At 33.1% G+C, this 24,748-nt stretch overlaps 1 protein-coding gene across 1 annotated transcript in view; it reads left to right on the forward strand.

Annotated features, from left to right (window-relative positions):
- Positions 1-24,748, forward strand: part of LOC114324307 (ras-related and estrogen-regulated growth inhibitor) — a 365,537-nt gene that overhangs the window by 171,964 nt on the left and 168,825 nt on the right. Inside the window, exon 2 of the mRNA XM_050651462.1 lies at positions 11,089-11,209. Coding sequence (XP_050507419.1) covers positions 11,104-11,209 — 106 coding nt within the window. The 5' untranslated portion in view covers positions 11,089-11,103. The remainder of the gene's footprint in view (positions 1-11,088; positions 11,210-24,748) is intronic.

Raw genomic sequence — 24,748 nt, forward strand, 5'->3', positions numbered from 1 at the left:
TAAGGGGTGAAAACTACCATTTTTTACAAAAAATTAAAAACAGCCGATATAAGCGTTATTTAAATCTAAATTATGTGTAGGTACGTTAAATAGTATGTTAAATATAGGAATTTGATTGTTTCTTATATTGAAATGTATTTTATAGTTTATAACTATTTTTAAACCCTTAAACACTACCCTCTAAATAAAAATTTGTTTAAAAAATATTTTGTAACTTTAAATTAAGTAATAATGTATTTTGTAGTGATCTAAACTTTATTTTATGTTTGCAATTTAGTTTATTAAGTATTTAATATTTTCAAACCTTATAAATTACCCCTACAAATAGATTTATTAGATCATTCACTCACGTTAAAATATTGCAAATCCTGTGAATTTTAAACAACCGCTTGGGTTGACATGAAATTTGGCATTCACATAGCTAATAAGTTAAGGAAAAAAGTGATATATGTAGTACCGATGTGTACTTTTGCCCTGGAGGTGAGTTTCACCCTTTCTCGGGGGTGAAAAAATATAGGTCCAAAATAAGTCCGAAAATGGATAAACTGACTAATTCTAAGCAACTTTTGTTCTATAAAGTTTTTTCACTAAGTCAACACTTTTCGAGTTATTTGCGAGTGAATATGTTCATTTTTCAACAAAAGAACCACATTGTGGTTTTTCGCAAATAACTCAAAAAGTAAGTATTTTATCGAAAAAATATTCCGAGCAGAAATATAGATTATGAAAAACTTAAAAAATTTGTATATGTATGAAGTTTGGAGACCTAGTAGAACCAGTGTCGTAGCTAATGAAGTTCCAAGATACGGGGTGTTGAGATTTCTCTTACAAAATGAAGATTTATTGATTGCTCTAAAACCGGTTGAGATATGCAAATGAAATTTGGTGGGTTTTAAGAGGTAGTTTTTACGCATTTATTGACAGACTTACTATTAAGAATTTTGTATTCACCATTGGCGCGCATACGGGTACTATTCTGAATTAAAAAAAAAATAGTACACCACTGAGGTATTTCAAATTAAAAAGCATTTTTTGAGTTACTTATTTAATTTATAACAGAAAATATATTTTTTTTTTTTTAGAAAATATATCTTCCCTTTTTTTCATACGATGCGCCTTATCATGAAAAAAAAATAAAATACTTATATCGCTTAAAAAGTATTCGACATAAATTTCAATATGGTTTTTTAACGATAACTTCTGTAATTTTCAAGATATTTCATTGTTCCAAAGCTTATTTTGTGGGGAATTGTAAGTACTAAAAGCATGCAGAAGCTGGACTTTCTGGATATCTTTGATTTTTAAAGCATGCGATTCAAAGAGCTTAGAAAACTGCTTCTCACACTTACGTGCAAACTTAAAATATAAATATCTCACTCAGTGTTTACCATAGAGACATTGAAAAAACTGATTAAGTTTTAGTATAAAAAATACTACATTTTAGTGTTGATATATATTTTTCAGATTTCTTTTAGTTTTCAAGTAATTTTGGAAAAATTGAAAACATTTATAAAATATCAAAAAATAATTTAATACTAAATTGAAATTTTTTTCAAACCTAAGCACTTTAAACTGGTTAAAATCTCAGAACGCGTAGTCAGGCTATAAATAAACCTAATTGTGTATGGAATAATGTTAATTTGTATTTTTGTGGAAAATTCACCAATTTAAGCAATTACTCTTTTGATTTTTCAACTACATAATCGTTTTGTTTTTGTAATAACTCAGCCATTTTTTATCGAAATCACTTTTATCATAGCACCTTTTAAAGGCATCAGTAAAATATTTAAAAGATGTGTCCATAATTTTTTTGTATAAATCTCTATTTCTTGCGTTATTTAATGATAAAATGTTTGATTCAAGGTTAATTCGAAAAAACCCCTATTTTAAGTAGGCTGTAACTTAGGTTGTGTTATTGCTATAATAATTTAAAGAGCACCACTCCATTCAGTCATTTAATAGGTTTCTTTTTGATTATAATGACTTTTTCGTAAAAATGCATAATTTTAGAGATATTTTTGAAAATCCACTCAAAAACATGCATTTTTCATGTAGAAAATCATCAATTTCGATCGTGAATAACTTGCTAAATACCAATTTACCGAAAAAGTCATATATAAGATTTTTTACTCAGAATTGAAATATCTATTAATTTCCGAGGTTATTTTGAGGTTACATATTTCCACCCCCGAGAAGGGGTGGTATCCACCCCCAGAGCAAAAGCACACATCGGCACAATATCACTTTTTTTCTTTGACATATTATCTATATGTATGCCAAATTTCAAGTCAATTCAAGCGGTTCTTTAAAATTTACCGCAAAAACCGTCAAAGAATGGACTAGTACGCACTTCACCTTCTAAATCATAATCATTCTTTCAATGAATAGTTTCAAATTCTTCATATGCAAAATAAAGGCCTTAAGCTATTTTTATTAGAATTTATGGCAATCAATAAATTAAAAATTATAGATATAATTCTGTATGACCAACTTGAGACAAAGAGCTCCCCACTACACAACTTATTCCGTTAGAGACTTTAAAGTGCAGTCACATAGAAAAAACACATCACCCAAGAAAGGCACTCTGCCGAAACAGCTTTAGTGACATTAACTTGTAATAAATTTTGTGGAGGTATTGAAAGCAAAAGTCTTCAGTGTTTTATTGTTAGAAATTAATTTCAATCAAGTAACGGCCGAATCCATCAACTTTATTTTCCCATAATGCTTGTGATCGTCTTTATAGTCGTTTCCTCGATTTATGTAATCTAATTAAATTTCATCTGCTTTATTTCGTCTTTAAGAGGATGGGTACGTATTTTCGGCTGCAATGCTATTCAAATGGGGATTCATTTTTTTCGAATCCTGAGAAAACTAATAAGTATTTTTTAAAAATTTAAACGCAGAATGAAAGATTACGTTATTGGCGAGGGCCGAAAGTCCCTGATAACTTCTATAATGTTTATTTTAATAAGTTACAGGGGTGAAAAACTAAGAGAAAATTTAGTGTGATTTTTAATTTCAAATATCTCATTCAAAATAAACTTTTTATTTATTCTAAGGGACTTTCGGCCCTCGGTAATAATTTAGTCTTTCATTCTGCGTTTAAATTTTTCAAAAATATTTATTGGTTTTTTCAGGATTCGAAAAAAATTAACACAGTGTCCGTGGTAATATTTCCAAATCTATCTTTGTCATACAACGCACTCAGTCGAATAGAATATTGTCAGCATACTGTCAGTTAGACAGTGACAATCAGTGACAATTTTAAATATTTGACATGGCCTAGGGAATATTTTGAGTCGTTGGTTAAATAATATTGATATATAGTGTATTTGAAAAATAATTGATTTAAGACGTGAACTTAATAAAAAGTTATTTATTGTGTATTATTAATTTGTGGAAGATCCAAGCAGAGAATACATTAGGATAATAATATATTCTGTGATCCAAGTATTTTGTTGTTAAAGATGTTCAAAATTGTAAGTGTTCCATAGTAACAATATACAGTATGTCCCTGTAAGTTGTATCCATATGGAAAACTTTTTTATTATTAATTTTACGAAAAAAGTTATTCTTTATAAAAATACTCTGCATGGTCCAAAACCTAAGATTTAACCATCAAATATCAAATTTTTTGAATATTATACGAGGTATGTCAAAAAGTTTGAATGTCACTCAAGAGTAAAGTAGCTTTATTTTTCGTAATATTGGAAATTGCTATTATGAAAACTTGTTTGGAATTAAAAACTATATTCTAATATGCAATTACATCCCTCTAATTGAAAAAAAAAATTGTTTTGAGAAATTATGGATTACTATCATTATTTTTTCAGTTATTTCAATTCTGATAACTCTTTTATTATTAATTTTACGAAAAAAAGTGATTCTTAATAAAATATTCTGGATGGTCTAAAACTTAAAATACAACCTAGTCCAGGGCTCATCTGTTTTGAGATGGACGTTGAGAGGTGACTCAAATTTTTTTGCAGAAATTGCTTAAAAATAACTCAGATATTAATATTTGAGTTATCCTCCCACTCAAAATGGTCCAGAACATTGTTTAAATAATCAAAATGTCAAAATATGAAGGAAAAATTCGATTTTTTTATTGGTTTTTTGAATATAACTTTAAAACTGTTCATTTTTGAGGAAAGTTGTACTGAAATAAAAGTTGCGTAATTAAATTTCCTACAATATAGAATTGGTTAAATATTTAAAAAATAGTCACCCTTGTTGCAAAATAGCAATACTTGCGAAAAAAACCATACAAAAACAAGTATTCCCATTTTACGTTTTTCAACCATTTATGCTACACTTAGGACCTTCATATTTCACCCAGTAAAACTATATGATATAGTAAAATAACACTGTAAATTTCATTAAGATCGGTTTAATAGATTTTGCAAAATAAATTTTGCAATCCAGCTTTCGCAAAAAAAAATTCATTTTTTAAAAATGTTGCAGGACTGAAAATAAAGCAGATAGTAAGTTGATTTTTTTTTTGCTTATAGAAGTGTATTGTACCTTTCATTTGCAATTTGCAAAATTAAAATCGAATAATTACCACGGCGTGAGGAAATTTTTTAAATAAACATTAATTTTTGGTGCTACGCGCAGGACAGCGGTGTTCGATTCACACAAGTTGATTTCCACCAAAATTTCTTCTAATCTTTTTCTAATATATTATTTTCTTACTCTATATTTTGTTTTATTTTAATATTTTAATTCCACAAAAATCAAACTAATTTTATTATTGTTTGTGAAATATTGTTTAAAAAATTGCACATGTTTAAAAATAATAAACTTTTATTCTCTAAGTTAAAATATATGAACAAAGAAAGTTTTTGCTAAAAAAAGTGTTATTTCAAAGGATAGAGTATGTGTTTTTATTTTGCAATAAACAAATTTATTTATTTATATCGAAATGTAATAAAAATTCAAATGTATCAATCATTATCAAAGGTCATTGAAATGCCCAATGGGAGCAAACTATCCGCTGTCCTGCGCGTAGCACCAATAATTAATGTTTATTTAAAAAAAATCCTGACGCCGTGACAGTTATTTGATTTTAATATTGCAAATTGCAAATAAAAGGTACAGTACACTTCTATAAGAAAAAAAATTTCAACTTGCTATCTGCTTTATTTTCAGTCCTGTAACAATTAAAAAACGGATTTTTTTTGCGAAAGCTGGATTGCAAAATTTATTTTGCAAAATATATTGAACCGATCCTAATGAAATTTACAGTATTGTTTAACTGTATCATACAGTTTTTCTGGGTGAAATATGAAGGTCCTAGGTGTAGCATAAATGGTTAAAAAAACGTAAAATGCGAATACTTGTTTTTGTATAGTTTTTTCGCAATTATGGCTTTTTTGCAACAAGGGTGAATAATTTTTAAATTTTTAACTAATTCTATGTTGTGGGAAATTTAATTTTCCAACTTTTATGTTAGTACAACTTTTCTCGGAAATGAACACTTTTAAAGTTATAATTAAAAAACGAAGAAAAAAATCGAATTTTTCCTTCATTTTTTGACATTTTGATTATTTAAACAATGTTCCGGACCATTTTGAGTGGGAGGATAACTCAAATATTATCATTTGAGTTATTTTTAAGCAATTTCTGCAAAAAAATTTGAGTCACCTCTCAACGTCCAAATGTACTAATATTTTTACAGATCCGCCCTGGTCTAACCATCTTATATCAAATTTTATCAATTTTATACGAGGTATATCAAAAAAGATAAATTTAGATCAAAAGTAAAGTACCTTATAGTTCAGAATATTTCAATTAGAAGGATGTAATTACATACTGAAACATAGTTTTTAATTCTAAATAACTTTTCATAATAACAATTTTCGATATTGTGAAAAATAAACGTATTTTACTCTTGAGCGAAATTCATACTTTTTGACATACCTCGTATAAAATTGATAAAATTTGACAAAAGATGGTTGTATTTTAGATTTTAGAGCGTGCAGAACTTTTTATTAAGAATCACTTTTTTTCTTAAAATTAATAATAAAAGAATCTGAATTCAAATAACTGAAAATAATGTTAGTTATCCATAATTTTTCAAAAAAAAAATTCAATTAGAAGGATGTAATTGCATACTAGAATACAGTTTTTAATTCCAAACTACTTTTCATAATAGCAATTTTCAATATTGTTAAAAATAAAGCTACTTCACTCTTGAGTGAAATTCAAACTTTTTGACATACCTCGTATAATATTCAAAAAATTTGATATTTGATGGTTAAATCTTAGGTTTTAGACCATGCAGAGCTTTTTATAAAGAATAACTTTTTTTCGTAAAATTAATAATAAAAAAGTTTTCCATATGGATACAACTTACAGGGACATACTGTATTATTAAAAAATCACTTCAACACTTTTCCTCTTTTCTCGATTGAGTATTAGTTTTTGTTGTACATATACAACAAAATGGTGTACATATATGTTATTAAAATCACTGAATACATAGTTAGTGAAAAAATTATCACATTTATTAACTGAATTAATAATTTGCAATTATAAAAATAACAGTTATCCAAGAACATTCAAAAGCCATCTCTTGAATTGACATTTTCAAGTAGAATGACATTCTAGTAATGTTTACATATCCATACCAGTGTGAATTTTACTACACGTAATTTGCCGTGTAAAGACAGAAAAAGTAGGGATACCCGTAAAATATTTGCGAATTATGTACCGATAGCCTTAAGTTCATATTTTTCATTTAATTTGTGGGATTATTAATTAAAAACTTTTTTATTTGTTTGTTTACGCGTAAAGAGGCGTAAGAAAGTTGAGAACTTTTCCAGATGTTGGGTAGCAGATTAGGGACTGTCTGTTCCATAATTCATACGTAGTATTGGTTGTGACAAAGTTGCTGCTCACTGGATTCCGAAATTGCTTACTAATGAGTAAGGAACGATAGAGTGGATCATAAAACGACTTTTTGTACATCGATCGTGAAAATATCATTATTCTTCCGCAGTACAATCATAAGAAAGGAAACAAAAAGGAACGCCCTCAATCACCAGCAGATTTTTAGAGCCCTTTGCTGAGGATCTCAAGAAGGAATTTAAAAACCTTAAGGTAGAACCGTTGATTGAGGTATTTACCTCAATCAACGGTAGAACGTAAGAAATCTTTTCAAATCTGATAAATTACAAAATTCAGTAAAAGAAAAAGGGCATATTGAAAATCAACATTCTTGAAATTATTCAGGTTTAGGAATGCATAGTACGCTTATGATTTAAAATTGTAAAACCATTATTATATATTGTATAGGGTAATCAACTTTTGTGAAAAAGTTAGTTATATCTGTTATTATAGGATAGAACAATATAAATATACAGGGTCTTCCATAACGCTGTATCTACTGAATCAAAGACATTTTTTTAATAAATAATCCAGTATTTTATTTAGAATTTAAAATCCCCTTCACTTCCTAGTTATAAGAATACAAAGTTGTTTCGTGTTATACATGCCATTTAACAAATTATAACCAAAAGACAACAGTAGTGGAGATAATATTCATCCTTATCTCATTCCACATGTTACTTTTAAAGGGGTAACAGACACGCAAGTAAGTATGTGAATTTATGGCTCTACGACCTTTTTCGCACGTGTGCACCCTAAGTACGCGTACTTTAAGTTTGCCGAGTAAGTTTGTCGTCGATCCAACCGGTTTGAAAACTTGCTGGGAGCTTGTACGTGTATCACTGCTTCGAGCTTCGAGACTCGAGCTGTTATTTTATTGCGTTAAGCTACGCCTATATTTTTATTAATTACGCAAATTCTTCTTCTTCTACAGCACTACAGCCCAAATTGAGACTTGGCCTCCTTTATTTTTTGTCTCCACCCTTGCTTGTCTGTGGCTGCTCTTCTCCATACACGGACTCCTAAAAGGGCTTGTTCGTCGCTGTTTACTGTGTCTTCCCAACGTTTTCTTGGCTTTCCAACTGGTCTCTTTCCCTGCATTCTAGCATTCAGTGCTCTTTTTGGTAGCCTATCCTCTCCCATTCTTATCACATGTCCGGCCCATTGCAATATTTGTATTCTAATGAAGTCTGACAGGGGTGCTTCCTTATAAAGTTGATAAAGTTCGTTGTTGTATCGACTTCTGAAGATTCCGTTTTCTCTCACAGGTCCTAGTAATCTCCTCAGTAACTTCCTTTCGAATGTGTCGAGTTTGTTTTTGGATGATTCTTTCAGGACCCAGGCTTCACTTCCATAGCATGTTATTGGTCGAATTAAAGTTTTATAAATTCTCATCTTTGTATTTCGGTGGACACTTTTAGACCGAAATATATGGGAGAGGGAAAAATAAGCTCTGTTTGCCTGCGTTATTTTCTTCCGAATTTCTCTGTCTTCTGATCCGTCGGCATATATTTCTACTCCCAGGTATGTAAACTTTCCAACCGTTTCAATGTCATCTTCATGTATAATGCTTTGTGGGACTATATTTCTTCTCGTCTGAGTCATTATTTTTGTTTTTCTGTGTTAATTTCCAGACCTAGCATTTTTGTTTGTGTTTTTAACTCTGCGTATGTTTCCTGTGCTCCTGTTGATGTTCTGTACTTGTCCTGTTTCAGACCCTACTTGAAATACAAGTAGACATGGAAGATGAAATGTGTATGAACTACGTAGAAGAAAATGAAGTAGGTAATAGAGTAGAAGCTCCAACTATAGAGTAAGTTCTCGAAGCTATTAAGGCCCAGAAAAACAATAAAGCTCCGGGAGTTGACGAAATACCAGTAGAACTGTATAAGGTAGGTGGCGACCACCTAGCAAGTCACATTCACGCGCTCATCAAAGACATATGGCAAGAAGAGAAAATACCCGACGACTGGAAAAAAATTATAGTATATCCGATCTATAAAAAAGGAGACAAACTCCAGTGAAAAAACTACCGTGGAATCTCTCTACTATGTACAGCATATAAGGTCCTCACGTATGTTATAAACCAGCGGCACCAACCACTAGCGGAAAATATTATTGGAGAGTATCAGACGGGCTTCCGACGGGGAAGATCGACACTGGATCAACTATTTACAGTCAAACAGATCTTGAGCAAATCATGGGAACACGATATTGATGTTCATAATGTGTTTGTAGACTTCAAAAAGGCATACGACTCAGTCAAAAAGAACAAACTATACTATATATTGGCTGAATTGGCAATACCACATAAGCTAATAAGACTCATTAAAGCCACAATGGATGAAACTCAGGCATGTGTACGAATACAAAAAATTACGCAAATTGCCTATAAATAATTGAATCGTTTATTGTTAAAAGGAGACAAGCTACATTTTATAAGTTTTGATAAAAACTTAAAAAACTATTCTAAGCTATACTAAATTACATATTTGTGATTATTTGTTTTTGAGTAAACCTAATCAAATATTGATAAGTAGTTACGTTATAGTAAAATAAGGTTATTTTATCTTTTTTTGAATAATTGTTATTTTTGTGCATGTTTTCTCTTGATCACAGCGCAATACTGAGTAAGCTTGCCGTGTGCCACCGACATCCAGCCGAATAAGTCTGCGATCTTTAAACTCGCGTGCAGCTACCGGAACGAACCATGACCGGTGACAAACGCTGTCGTCGGTAGTACACCCACCTTTAAATTTAGCAGAGAAAACTTCTCTCACCGGACATGGTTCGCTCCGGGAGCTTTACTTAAAGTTTGTGTCTGTCACCCACTTTATTATGTCTAAAACTTTATCTTTATCTTCATCATGGCATCCACACTCCTAGCGGAGTGATTGCCGCCCTCTTTGGGCTCTTCTGATTCGTTTGTCGCCGTAAATAAATCCGCATTAACATTTTGGTTTTACAATTGGTTGTGTGACTTGGCATCTTCTACAATTTTTCTCCATTCGTTCCTGTTTTTGCTTATGGTTACCCATTCTCTGACTCCCATCTTCTTAAGGTCCTCGACTATCTGGTTCTCCTAGTTTTGGGTCTTCCTCGTGGTCTGCCTGATACAGGTCTCCATTTGGAAATTTTCTTGATGACGGCTCCTGGATTTCTCTTTTTTATATGTCCCATCCATCTGAGCCTCTGTGCCTTGTTAAATCTGACGATGTCTTCTCCTTTCAGATGTCCTCTTACTTCGTGGTTCATGAGTTTTCTAAATTCATTATTACCTAAGTTTAGTGGGCTTTCTATCTTCCGAATTATTTTCCTCTCTAGGATCCTCAATCTATCTTCCTCCTTCTGGGTCGGACACATTACTTCAGCACCATATGTGATTAGTGGTCTAATTGCTGCTTTGTAAATTTTCAGTTTAGTATTATAAGCAATCTTCTTATCTTTGAGGAAGTTATTGTATTTCCAGGAGGCTCTGTTTCCTGCCTGGATTCTTTCACTGATTACGATGCTTCTATCATTAGATCCATTAACTGAGACTCCAAGATATTTAAAGTGTTCTACCTTTTCAAACTTATAGTCACCAATATTTAAACTTGTCACATTAACTGGATTTTTTTCTTGAGCATATTGGGTATTTTGTTTTGTTTTGATTTATTTCTAAAACCCTTTTGGATGCTTCCTTGCATAACTTCGTAAATTATTCCTTTAAACTGTTCAGGTTTCTGTTAATTAATGATATGTCGTCAGCATACGCCACAAGTTGCGACGTCGATGTTTAAAACTTTATCTTATTGAAGAATATATTAAATAATTCATGACATGTCCTCTCAAAAGTCTTTTTGAAATCTATGAAACAGGTGCGAATTTCTTGACTGACGTCAAGCATCGCTGTGCGAGAACATTTAGAGCAAACAGAGCTTATCTAGTACATACCCCTTTTCTGAATCCCAGCTGTCTCTCACCCATATAAGCTCCAACTTTCTATAAACACGATTGTGAATGATTTTTAGAAAAACCTTAAGCAAATGACTCTAAATTAATCGATGATCGGAACATTCTTTTGCACTAGCTATTTTTTGGTATTGGAATGAATATGTATAACAGCCATTTATGAGGAAAAATGTCATTATTGCATATAGAAATAAAAAACGCTTAATAATATTTAAATCTATTTAATGTTTCTTTTTGTTACAGATGATCGTGTAGGACATGAACGCAATATCACCAAAATCCTCTCTGGCTAAACTAGGACTATTTGGACGACCAAAAACCATCAAGGTCATGGTATTGGGACAAGGGGGTGTTGGAAAATCAGGTAACTGAATCAGAGAATCGTTTATTCATTTTAGCCACATAAGCCCTGTACGAGTCCCTTTCCATGTTTGCTCAACTTTAGATTCAGAAGTTCCTTACCGCAAAAATTAACAAAGTACCCCGCACAAACCTTGTGGAAATTAGGTCCCAGTGGATTTAGTTCATACTTTGGGAAAATACTCTTTGAAGCATCCTGGTTTTTATGGGCACATCTCGAGCGTATGGAGGATTTTCAAGAAATAGAGGCACAGACTCGGAAAATTATAAGGTTTACCGGGTATTCTAATTCCCTGAGTTACTGGTTATCTGGCAACATGTAGAAGTTTGGATTAAATAAAAGTACTAGGATTCTAGGATTTTTTCCTGGCTATCCAATGTCGACCTTTACTTTGACCTTGACCTTCAATGGACGTCATCTTCTAGAGTTTCGAGGGTTTTCAGCATTAAATTGATATAAACAGATTACTCATGGGTTTTTGGGATCGCTAAACACGAATATGCCATCAGAATTTACCTCCGGAGGACGTGGTGGCCAGAGCCACTGCAAGGGACGTCATCTTCACCTGGTTTCCAAGGTCAATGAAAGGGACTCCTGGAGTTTCGAGAGTCTTCGGTACTACATTGATGCAAACGGATTACTCATTGTAAGGAGTTGCTGAACACGAATAACCCATCAGAACAGACATTGGAGTACCTCGTGCTTAAGGCACGTCATGCTTTGGAGATTCGAGAGCTTTCGGTACTAAATTAATGTAAACTGATTACTCACAGGTTTTTGTAGCTGCTGAACGTGAATACGTCATCAGATCCGACCCACGGAGCACCTGGTGCCTAAAGCAGGTCTTCTTCTGGAGTTTCGACAGATTTCTGCATTAAATTGATGCAGATGGGTATTACTCATGGGTTTTTCCGGCTGCTGAACACAAATACGCCATCAAAATAGACACCGGGGTACCTGGTGCCTAAGAGTCACCCGTCATCTTCGGGGGTTTCGAGAGTTTTCGGTACTAAACTGATGCAAGGGGATTACCCTTGTGTTTTTGGGGTTACTGAACACGAATATGACTTAGATAAAAGACTCTGGAGTATCTAGTGACCACGATGAATAACACTATCAAAATAGAATATAGTAAATCGATCTTAAAATAAAGGAAGGAAAAACATTGTCATATAAATTGAGTTTATATTTATAAATAATTAAAACAATTGAATAGCACAACATAGCTATTTTAATAAAAATCTACAAATAGCAAAAAAACTTTTTACCAATGTATACGCTTTATACGCTTTCTTTGAACAGCCACTTAGAAAACCTCCGAGTACTAGTGATGTTGAAAAAGTAACTATTCGTTACAAAGTACTCGTTACTTACGAATACCGAAAGTAACGACTACTATACAGAAAGGCAAATCGTTACTTTGATTACTCTGATTACTTCGTTACTTCGTAACAATCGTATCAGAGCTAGTAACGACTAAGACTTTTGTAGTTGTTATATCGGAATACCTATACAAAATACCTACCTACTGAGAAATACGATTTTCGATATGATTACCGGTACTCAAATACAAAAGTAACAAAAGTAATGATAGTATGTAATCAAATCATTTTTATCCCTTAAACATATCGGTGAAGGTCGTTGTTATATAGAAATACCTATACAAAATACCTACCTAATGAGAAATACGATTCTCGATATGATGACCGGTACTCAAATACAAAAGTAACAAAAGTAACGAAAGTAATCATAGTAATCAAAGTAATGAATACTGTAAAAATGATTACTTTATACAAAATAATACCTACCTACTGAGAAAAACGATTCTCGATATGATTACCGGTACTCAAATACAAAAGTAACAAAAGTAACCATAGTAATCAAAGTAACGAATACTGTAAATGATTACTTTATACAAAAGTAACGATTTGTAACGAATACTCGAAAGTAACTATAATCAACATCACTACCGAGTACTCGGTGTGTACCAATCTGTTTGCATCAATTTAGTACCGAAAACTCTCGAAACTCCAGAAGATGACGTGCTTTAGGCGATAGGTGCTCCGGTATCTGTTCTGATAGCGTATTCGTGTACAGCAACTCCGAAAAGCCATGAGTAATCCATTCGTATCAATTTAATGCCAAAAACTCTCGAAACTCGAGAAGATGACGAGCCGTAGACACAATGTGATTTGTGGGTCGGATCTGATAGTGTATACATGTTCAGCAACCTCAAAAACCTAAGAGTAATCCATTTGATTCCTCCGAAACTCCAGAAGATAACCTGTCTTAGGCATTAGGTGCTCCTGTGTCTGTGCTGATCACGTATTCGTGTTCAGCAACCTCAAAACCCTACAAGTAATCCGTTTGCAATAATGTAGTACCGAAGACTCTCGAAACTCCAGAGCCCCTTTCATTTACCTTGGAAACCAGGTGCTCCAGGAGTCGGTTCTGGTGGCATATTCCTGTTTGGCGACCTCAAAAACCCTCCAGAAATTCAGTTGCATTAATTAAATGCCGAAAACCATCAAAACTCTAGAAGATGACGTCCCTTGCAGTGGCCCTGGCCACCATGTGCTCCGGAGGTCAATTCTGATGGCATATTCGTGTTTAACTATCCCTAAAACCGATGAGTAATCTGTTTATATTAATTTATTGACGAAAACCCTCGAAACTCTAGAAGATGACGTCATAGAAAGGTTGCCATTGAATAGCTAGGAAGAAATCCTGCACTACTAGTACTTTTCCTTGATCCAAACTTCTACATGTTGCCAGATAACCAGTAACTCAGGGAATTGGAATACCCAGTAAATCTTATAATTTTCCGAGTTTGTGCCTCTATATCTTGAAAATCCTCCATACGATCGAGTTGTGTCCATGAGAACGTTTCATCACAATGCTTCAAAGAGTATTTTCCCAAAGTATGAACTAAATCCACTGGGACCTAATTTCCATAAGGTTTGGGCGAGGTACTTTCCAAGTGGCATGAAGAAGAATCAATACTCTTATATCGATTCCTAAAATGGCATAAGAGAGAAAATCGTAGCAGCACATGCGATTTTCTTTACAAACGAAAATTAAATTTTCAGTAGTAATTGCACAAGAGCTCTGAAATTATTGAATTTTTCCCGAGTGACACTTTGACAGTTTTAATTTCACGAGCCGAAGGCGAGTGAAATTATGTCAAAGTGTCACGAGAGCAAAAATTCTATATTAATTTCAGAGGTCGAGTGCAATTTGTTGCGATTATTTCATAAATCAAACTGTTCAAAACCAAAATTTTATTGTAATTTATTTATGTAAGTACCATTAAACACACAGTTTTTATAAATATTTGACGATTGAAAGTCATCACTTTTATAATTTTTAAAGCATTAATTGTCATTAATGTCACTGAATGTCTTTTTTCGTAGCAACGAAGGGCATCTGACGTAATATACTTAACGACGGGAGATTATCAAAAATTATCGATTTAATTCAGATTTCTGTAGCTTTCTATTGGTCAGAATCTCCTATGAATGAAATAATCACGCAGATTTCCCAGGAAACTCCATAATTTTCACATATTTTACTCTCCTTGATTTCATCCTTTAGTACTCTCAAAGGCATATTTAATAGAATCATGGCTAAACTTCTATTAAAATTCGACAGTATATCATCCCTCTATTTTAATACATCTCATCGTGAATGTGTCCAATTTATCTGCTCTTTTGACCATTTCCTTAACGTGAAACAAAATGAAATTTTTCAAAAATAGGCTGCATTAATTTTGTCAACCATATAACGTATTTTATAAGTACCAAAAGCAAATCTGCGAACCTTTTGGTGCAGTGGTGGATCTAGATATTTGCTTTGGGGGGGGGGGGACTTACTTGAGAAGAGGCAACTTCCAATGAAACACCAACCAAAAGAGGTAAAAATATACAAACTACATAAAAGACAAATAATACTTTATATGCATTAAGTCATTTTAATTTTCCTAAATAGCCGGTTTATTGAGTTGAATTTGTCTGTGTGTGTTTTAAGTTTCATATCAGCTAATATATTTTAATGTTTCAATAATTTTTTTTCTTTAAGTTTGGAACTTGTTGGAGTGGTGAAGAATTTTCCTTATTTCCCCTTCCCCTACCCGTAGATCCGCCACTGTTCGGTGACATGTTGATCGAGAAACGTGTCTTCCAACAACCTTACTCCACAAAATACTTAACTCTAGATAAGTTGCACGATTTTCCACCATAATGTGCCTTAATGCCCTTCGACCTGCTTGGGTTATTTTACGTTTTCCTACATTTCTAGATTTTATGACGACCGAACCTGTAGTTGTGTGTCGTTCTGAAGCTATTTTCTTGTGGCATTTTTGCAATTAACTAGTTTTGATGGGAAATAAGCCGCAATTTTACTAAAAACAATGATTTTATTAACTTTTCGACGCTCAAATCGGGTGTCGTTGTCAAAATACAAAAAATATTAATATTTAATACAAAAAATAATCATATTTTTTATATTTTGACAACGGCACCCGATTTGGGCGTCGAAACGTTAATAAAATCATTTTTTTAGGAAAATTGTGGCTTATTTCCCATCAAAACTAGTTAACTGTAGTTATCTTGTGTATCTTATGACTATATTTCTTACACTAAGTATACCATGACAATTGTAACATATTCGCGATTTCCGAATTGGATTTTCCAGAATTAAAAAATCTAATGATAATTGAACAAATTTTCTCGTCGATAACTTTACAGCTCCCGGAGGAAACCATGGCCATGGTTCGTACCGGGAGCTGTACATCAACTCATTTTTACTTTATCGTACTATATACGTAGTATAGTATAATATTACTTTATCGTACTATATACGTAGTATAGTATAATAGATAAAGTTATAGGATCGTGCAAAAAAAATTTTTTCAGATTTCACTTTTTTTCGACGTTTTGAGTCCCCCTGAGTCTAAAAAGCAAATAAAAAAAACATGTCGGAAGTATGTACGTACGTACGTACGTACGTACGTATGTACGTACGTATGTCGCCACCGCCCAGCAAAAACTACTGGACCGATTTTGATGAAATTCGGTATGAGTAAGTTTAAGAGAATTTTGTCGAGAAACTAAGCTTTTAAAAAAAATCTCTCAAAGGGAGGCCGAAATAGGGGGGTTATTTAGGGCCCATTTTTGCAAATTTTGACAGAAATAAATGAAATTCAACTCAAAGTAAGCTCATCGATAGGTAAATAAAAGTACGGAATTTGACATTTCCAAATTCAAAATGGCGGCCAACATGGCCGACCGCCCCCCGACACATTTCCCTATCTATCTAAAAAGTTTTTAAAGATAAGTTTAATTTGAAAAAGTCGTTATATAGCCTAAAGATGGGGCTATAAGAAAGATGTTATCGTTTTTCAGAAAAAGTTACGGGTTGCCTATATTTAAGGGGTCAAATTTTGACATAAATTTGAACTAGATTTTCTCAAAAATGGCTCCAAGGAATTTTTTTATTTTTTGATATGTTTTTGATATCCTATCAGTAAATTGAATGACATTAGTCATATATCTTAACTCCCCATAGGAGGGGAGTTATGAATTTTTTATAAAAAAATATTCGAGTGCCCGTAACTTCCTTCTTAATAAAAACTAAAATTTGAAATTTTGCAGACATAGATGGTATTTTATTATCTATTATCACAATAAATTTTACCAAAAACATGGCTTCCGGTTGAACCGGAAATGAATAAAAAATCTTAATTTTTTTGATACGCCCTGTATATTTTAACACATTTTGAAAGAATGCAAAATTACCTTTCCAATGACATAAAATTTATTGCTGTAGCTCAAAAACTCGAAAAGTTACGGTAAATAGAAATTTTGCTATAATCTTATGTGTGTCCTCTCTCACGCGTTCATAGCCGAGCATTATTGTAGAGCAGTCAATGAGGGTATTTGGCTCCGAATTCCATCCTACTACATTGATGTCCTTGATATTTTCACAGTAAGTAGGGAATAGCTCAAGAAACAAAATCTACCCTATATACTATGGCGCTTTTTATCTTGGGGCGGTTCCCACTTCTTCAAGGGGGTGGAAAATTTGTTGGTCAAAATAAGCACGGAAGTGGCTGAAGAACCTATTTCTAAGCAAAAACTGGTCTATACTTTTTTTTGAGAACTCAATACTTTTTGAGTTATGCGTAGTTGAAAATTGGCCATTTTCATTGAAAAATGACACCTTTTCGGACGGATTTTTTGTGAATACCTTAAAAACTATGCATCGAACTAAAAACTCTATATAAAACATTTTTTAGATTATAAATAATAAAGAGATTCGTTCCTTCGTAAATGTTCTATTTATAATACAAAAAGAGATATGGTAGGTGAAAATAGTTTGTATTTTGGTGCATGCTCAAATTGGTGTATTCAACTTGAAATAACAGAGGAACGGTAGGTTTTAGGTGTATAATGCTACCAACACCTTTTGTAGTGTTTGAAAAGGCCTTTAAAACGAGCACCGTTAAATGTCGGTTACTTACAAACTAAGCGAGATATGGTGCAAAAAATATAATGACTAATGTACTTTAAGGAAAAATGAAAAGTATATACATTTAACTCCCCATCCACCATAATTTAAATGCATTGTTTTTCTTCTCAATACCTTTTAATATAGTGTTATTTCTACTTTCAAAAAGCTAAACGGGTTTAAAATGAATGGTTTTTTAAAAAAATGTGATCAAATTATAGAATGAATTTTTAAATTTTCTTAAAAATCTTCCTTTTTCTCCATGTAATTCGAAAATAAAAATATTTCACCCCTGAGAAGTGGTGGGAACTTCCCCCATGATAAAAGCGCCATAGTATATAGGATAGACTTTGAATTAGGAGATTGGGCTACTCCCAAAATTTCATTAAAATCCATGCAGTAGGATAGAATTTGGAGATAATATCTTGTTCTTAATCTCGCGCATTGACTGGCGTAATCGAAATAGAATGAAATGCAAATATTGTAAACTATTAATTTCTCAGAAAAATGAACTAATTTGAAATGAAAGTATGACTATAATATTCTATTGATTTATGCAATAATCTACACATCTATAGTGTGTCCCCGAAATATGGCATCGAACATTTTCTCAAATGCAGGAATTAATGATGCGTAGAACCATAAAATACTTTTAAGTACAGTAGGTGTTTCTAAAATATCAAAATAACGAGTAACTTTGTTATTTTTATAGAATGCCAATATCTAGTACCATAACGATAATAGATCGGCACGATAAAGTTCTCGGGCGGCCCTTCCGTCCAGCGTTTTTAATTAAAACACATAAACAACAATAAGCTTACAATATCACAAAATACATTTGACAGCCACTGTACCGTACCTCCTCTACCTATCCAATGAGGTAACTCTAAGTGATTACGAAAATTAATGCCAAAATGAACTGGTGCACCCTCATGCATAAACCATAAGAGTTTTAAATTGGCTAACCAATTTAAAACTCTTCCTGTGGGAAATTAAGATAACACTCTAATTCAGTCAATTTGTACTCTACGAGCTCCCTAGTGGGAAAGTTTTGGGGTAGTTCTGATTTCTGGGTACGTAAAATTCTCTACACATATCACTGTTTACTATTTTTCTCAGACGAACCGTTTGGTCTAAAGTGCAAGTTGAAAATTTCCAATTTTTAACGGTCTCTACAAAACCCACTTTTTACATTTCGAAACTTTATTTTTGAAGTTATACTTCTTTACCGGCGATAGAGGGTGATTTTTTTATATGTTAAAACCTATCAGCCCGGCGCATGCGCATTATAACTTTGTTCTGATTGGATGTTCAAATGACATGTCAAAAATTATCCGATATGGCAGCTGTAGGACAGCTGTGGTTTGGAGGTAAAGGTAAAGGTAAACAAATGTATAATATATTAGTTTTATTATTGTGAGGACAGAAACAAAAAAGTTTATAATATTGTAGTGACTTTTAAATAGTTTTTAAAAGCAACAGGTACGTAATAATTGTTAATGTATCATGGGTATAAACCTACCTATTTGATCTGCCAAAATACATAGTATGTAATACTTTTATTTATATAAATTGATTACCATCAAAATTTCTATCAATATTTACCTAATATATTATTTTTTTACTCTATGTTTTGTTGTATTTTTTCAATTCTAAATCATTTCAATTCAAAATTAAAATAATTTAATCAATTTTCAAAATATCAAAATATCACAAGTTTAATCCGTTTAGTTAGTCGATCTTCGTAAATAATGACACATAGTGTCCGTGGCTAAGCGGAGAAGGCGAATGAATTCCAATACCAACCGCTCTTATCAGCGCTGGTTCGAGTCCCAATAGAAGCTTTCTTTTTTGTTTTTTTTTTAATACATTTTATGATTGTAAGTATATTTATTATATAATTGTATTTTCAGAAAATACGTATTTAGTTAAAAAAAATTTCGACAATTAATGTTCAGACATCATTTGTGGCTTGTTTAATGTGTTTGTGTGTGTTTTATTCTTTTATTATTTTAATTTTTGGCACCGTTCTAATAAAAATGTTTGAGAAGTAGTAAGTATAAATTAGTTTAATATTTAAACAAAATATAAATAAAAAGTATATTAATTTCGTTTAAATCATATAATAGAAGTATAACCTCTTACGTGCGTACAAAGTACACACACATTCTTTTTTTATTAGAATGCTGTCATTTGATAAATTTCTCCTAGTTTCCGGCACAAATAATTAAAAATAAAAAAAAGGTCGAGATTGTATAAGCAGTATCACTAAAGATAGGACTCTTCTTCTTCTTTAAGTACCGTCCCCAAATTTTAGGCGTAGGTAGCTTCCATGACAATTTGCCGATATTGTTCTCGATCTTGCGCGGCATAAAATAGTCCACTTTTTCCGTCGATCTTTCCGTTGAGTATTAAATGCAGCATCCTTTATCTGCTACCTCTCATTATATGCGCGAGATATTCAAGTTTTCTCTTTTTTATCATCTTGAGTAGGCAGTGGCGGCTCGTCAGAGGAGGCAACGGAGGCTTAGCCTCCCCATAATTTTTTTACACATTTTATGTCATATCTGGGACATAATATTTCTAGAATTATTGATGAAATGTCACTGTTTTGTTTATTTTGAATCACGAGAAACAACAAGCGCTCGTACTAATAGAAGGTGTAAATTATTGCACACTTTTGTAACTAAACGCATCTGGAATGCATCAATATGACCACCTGTATGCTGTGAGCAGCTCCTCATATCCCTACCAAGGGAGGTAGAAGCCATACTCGACTCCGTTGTGTTCTAAGTTACGACAAACGTCTCGAAACCAGCGATATAGTTTCCTATGCGTACAATAATACTCGATAGAGAAACGTAATATTATATCGCTTCACGTCAAACTACCCAGAAATATATGCCAAGGGAGGCAAAACCAGAATTAGGCTCACTTGTGGTTTTACTTATATTCTATAAGGAAGTTAATAGTCAGGGTATTTTTTGGTGTGATTTTATCATTTTATTTTTTTTTAATTAGTGTTTGGTGAATTTTCGTATTTGATATATTTTTATTTGTATTGTTATTGGCTTGGTAAGGTTATTTTTACAATTTACTTACCGTTGTTTGTTTATACAAAATGTATATAAATGAATAATTTTAATACTTTAATATAAGTATATTATAATAAAGCTTATATTATTAAAACCTTAGAAAGACCACAGCCAAATTTAACTATTATTAAATCTTCAGGTAATCGTCAAAATCGTGCATTTAATATTAACTGGTATAATAAATGTGTAAATTGTGTAAATTAAAACTTTTTGCTAAACAAAATATAGTAACTGCTTTAGATACAGCTCAAAAAGAGGCCATAATTACTTACAATAATCAGGTTTTGGAAAATAGGATGAATTTAAAAAGGCTTATCGATATAACACTATATTTGGCTTCGCAAGAATTAGCTTTTCGCAGACACGATGAAAGTGATGATTATTCCATTAATCGCGGCAATTACAAGGAACTTATATCGTTGTGGGGTAATTATGACTCAAAATTCGAAATATTTCGTTAATTTTAGATTTAATCCTGTTTTTATAAAGTTCCTTTAGTAACAATAATATTATTATTAGTTACAAAAGCTATTCTACATCTCAGTTATCAATGCAAGCATGCGGTAAGAGGGAGGGTCCCCGTAAGGTGAAATGTAAATAAAAATGGTCAAAAACAAATGGAGCCTGAAATTACTTTTTTGGTGCATTTTTTGCTAGTGCAAATTTGTCTAGATTTTTTATAGTTAGAGCCTCCCCTATTGTAAAACTCACGAGCCGCCACTGTGAGTAAGTCACCTTCGCCTTGACCTACTCTGTTTAAGACTTCTGTGTTTGAAATGCGTTGAACGCAAGATATTCTGAGCATTCTACGACATGTAAACCTTCATGGTCCAGGTTTCACATCCATATAGTAAAACAGGATACACATAACATTTTAGGAACTTGATTTCTTAGTTGTAAATTCAGCTGAGAGTTTCTCAGAATAGATCTAAGTTTCATAAATGCTTTTCTTGGAATTTCTATACGAGTTTTAATTTCTTCATCCGGATCCTAGGTATTTAAAATGATTAACTTTTGTTATCGGAACTCTAACAAAATAAAACTTAAAATATCGTGGTTATTAATATTACAAATTATAATACAAAACAAATTAAAATACAAAATGGTGTATAATATTAAATTATATGAGCCGTAGTCTTTTAGAAGGTCCTGGCTGGGGTTCTCCGGTGGCGATGGGTCTGGAAAATATTCTGCTTGTTCTGGAAAATAAAAGAGATGGTGTCAGTTCTAAAGGAGAGATGATGATTGCAAAATAGATTGTGAGATTAAACAGACCTACCCCATTGTGCTGAGGTTCTTCGATGGCATCATATCCTGGCTCAGGGTCTGATTTCTCCATCGTCAGCATCAGGGTTCGTTCTCCTGGATAATAAAAGAGGTAGTGATACTGACTTATGAATATATATCCAGGAGAAATGAATGATTACAAAATAACTTGTGAGATTTTACATACCTCTGTCTCTTTCTTCAGTCTCTTCTACGTCTATATCAGAGCTATCTTTCGGGGGCTTAACGTTGTTACACAGTCCTTCGCATGATGTGCAAATTGGGCAGCAATGGAGGCTCGTTTTCCTGCATCCACAATTGCGTTGGCAGCCCCTTTTACATTTACAAAAAATATACCGTAGTAGTGAATTTGGTGCATGGTCCAAAGTGGTTGGCACTGGCACGAGACCACTAGTAGTTTTTTTCCAACCCAACTCACTTGGATCTTTTCGTTGCTCGTCAGGTGTGGCTTGATATAAAGATAACCATTGCCGCACCTGATAGTAAACTCTAAGCGAATATTCTCGTGCAGCAGATTCGGTAGCGGGTAATGAGGCAATGTTCAGACTGGTCTCTTTGTTTCTTATATATAGAGCCAGAAGAAACACGTTTCTCGGTCTTTAAAAGCCTCAATGGTTGGTTGCAAGTCTGTGTTCTTCTGCAAGACATTAGGGAATTTCAGTTTCCCCTGATTAAAAAACAGAAATAGTATCACAACCACTCATCACATGTAGGAATACAATATATGGATTAGGATTTTTTCAGCAGCCAGATGAGGTTTGTAGAAGCTTTGCGAAACCTTTCCTTTTCCTGGTTTCAGAAAAAACAGATTTTTTGTGTTGTGACTACACAGGCCAATCAAAATGACCAGAAGGTCGATATCTTCCCCCACCACTGTCACTGTTCATTTGACGGTGCCATCTCAAAAGCTGTTGTGATAATTAGAATATCAGCATCCTCCACTAGATTGAGGATGTAAATTTATCAAATAAGCATTCTAATAAAAGATAAAGTTTTGGAATGTAAAAAGTGGATTTTGTAGAGACCCTTACAAATTGGCAATTTTCAACTTGCACTTAAAACCGAACGGTTCGTCTGAAAAAAAAGTAAATAGTGATATTTGTAGAGAATTTTAAGTACTTTAATTTTTGTTAACAGGCCATTTACTAAAAGTTAATAGTTTTTGAGATTTAAGCAAAAAAGCGGGAAAAGCAAAAATTTTTCGCTTACTTCGCGATTTACTCAATGTTTCGTCACGAAATTTTGTCCGCAAACCTCATATTCGGATTCAGCACTCCAAAATACATAGGTAATGAAAGAAATCAGAACTACCCCAAAACTTTCCTAGTCAAAACACAATTTGATTGAATCACTCGCCTCGTTGTGGGAGAAAATATGAACCGACTAAATTATATTCAATTATCCCAATCCATACATTTGTCGTAATGCTGAATTGGTGAATTGGTGACTCTGTGTGGTACTGAAAACATCGTCAGATATTTAAAAGCTAACCATAAGATGGGCAGGTCATGTGGTAAGGTCAGAGGAAGACAGAGTGTTAAAGACATAGTCGTAACCAGGGGGTGATTTTGGGGGTCATAACCCCCCCCCATTGGGATGTACTTTGAGCTTTATACGCTTAACACCATAGCTCTCAGAGACCTTCCAGTAGTTGTAACCCCCCCTTTCAGGTAGTTGTAACCCCCCTTAGGATCATCCTGGTTACGCCTATGGTTAAAGACAGTTTTTTGAGAGACCAGGCGGTTGAAGATCAGTAGGCCGTCCCATAAAAAGATGTAAGGATTATGTTGAAGCCGATTTATCTAGGATTGGGGTACAACAATGGGAAATGGAAGCTTAAGATGGTAGAAGATGGACGGTATAGCGAACGCGGTAAAGACTCATCCCAAGTTGTAAAACCAGCCAAGTAGAAGAAGACGTTACATTTGCTGAAAACTGATGCTGAAAATGAGCTTCAAAGATTCCACGTATATTTTTTTAGCCCATAAGTGATTTTTATAGAGATTGCCATAGAACGGCAGTTCTCGCCAGTGGCGCACACCTACACCCCTGTACACGCGACACTATATATACTGAAATTTTCGATTTTCTAAATCTGACTGAATAGAAAATTGGGCCAACTCCCATCTTAAAGTTCAGGAAAAGACCCACTCATTCATATGTAAACCATCCATTTTGGTCCAAGGGTGTGGATTTTACGGCAATTCCTATTTACGGTCTGTTTTTCGTTCTCGTCCGCAAAACTCCCAAAAACTTCGAAAATTTAACTCCGACCTTTGCGGCTTCTAATAGTACTATAATTACTGATCATTAACTTTCCAACATATGTCTAATTTTAAAAATCGGTTATACCGTTCAAAAGTTACCGAGCTCAGAAATATGAGTCAATTTTTATTTAAAAGAGGGAAAATATTTGTGGATATGTATGTATGTATGTAATGTATGTGTGTAGAAAAGTTAAGCCGATCTGAATTATTTTTTCTGTGTTTGAAAAGGGGGTGAGGGCCGATTCATAACCGGTGTAGTTTGTGAGTTTTGACTACCCATAAGCCAGCTATAGGACTTGGTAGGTACAAAACGGCATATTTTTTGGCGGTATATATCTTCGGTTCAAGAAGAGACAGGAGAATAGTAAATACACCAAATCAATAGC

The sequence above is a fragment of the Diabrotica virgifera genome, chromosome 1 (assembly GCF_917563875.1).
Source record: "Diabrotica virgifera virgifera chromosome 1, PGI_DIABVI_V3a".
Classification (NCBI taxonomy): Eukaryota; Metazoa; Arthropoda; class Insecta; order Coleoptera; family Chrysomelidae; genus Diabrotica; species Diabrotica virgifera.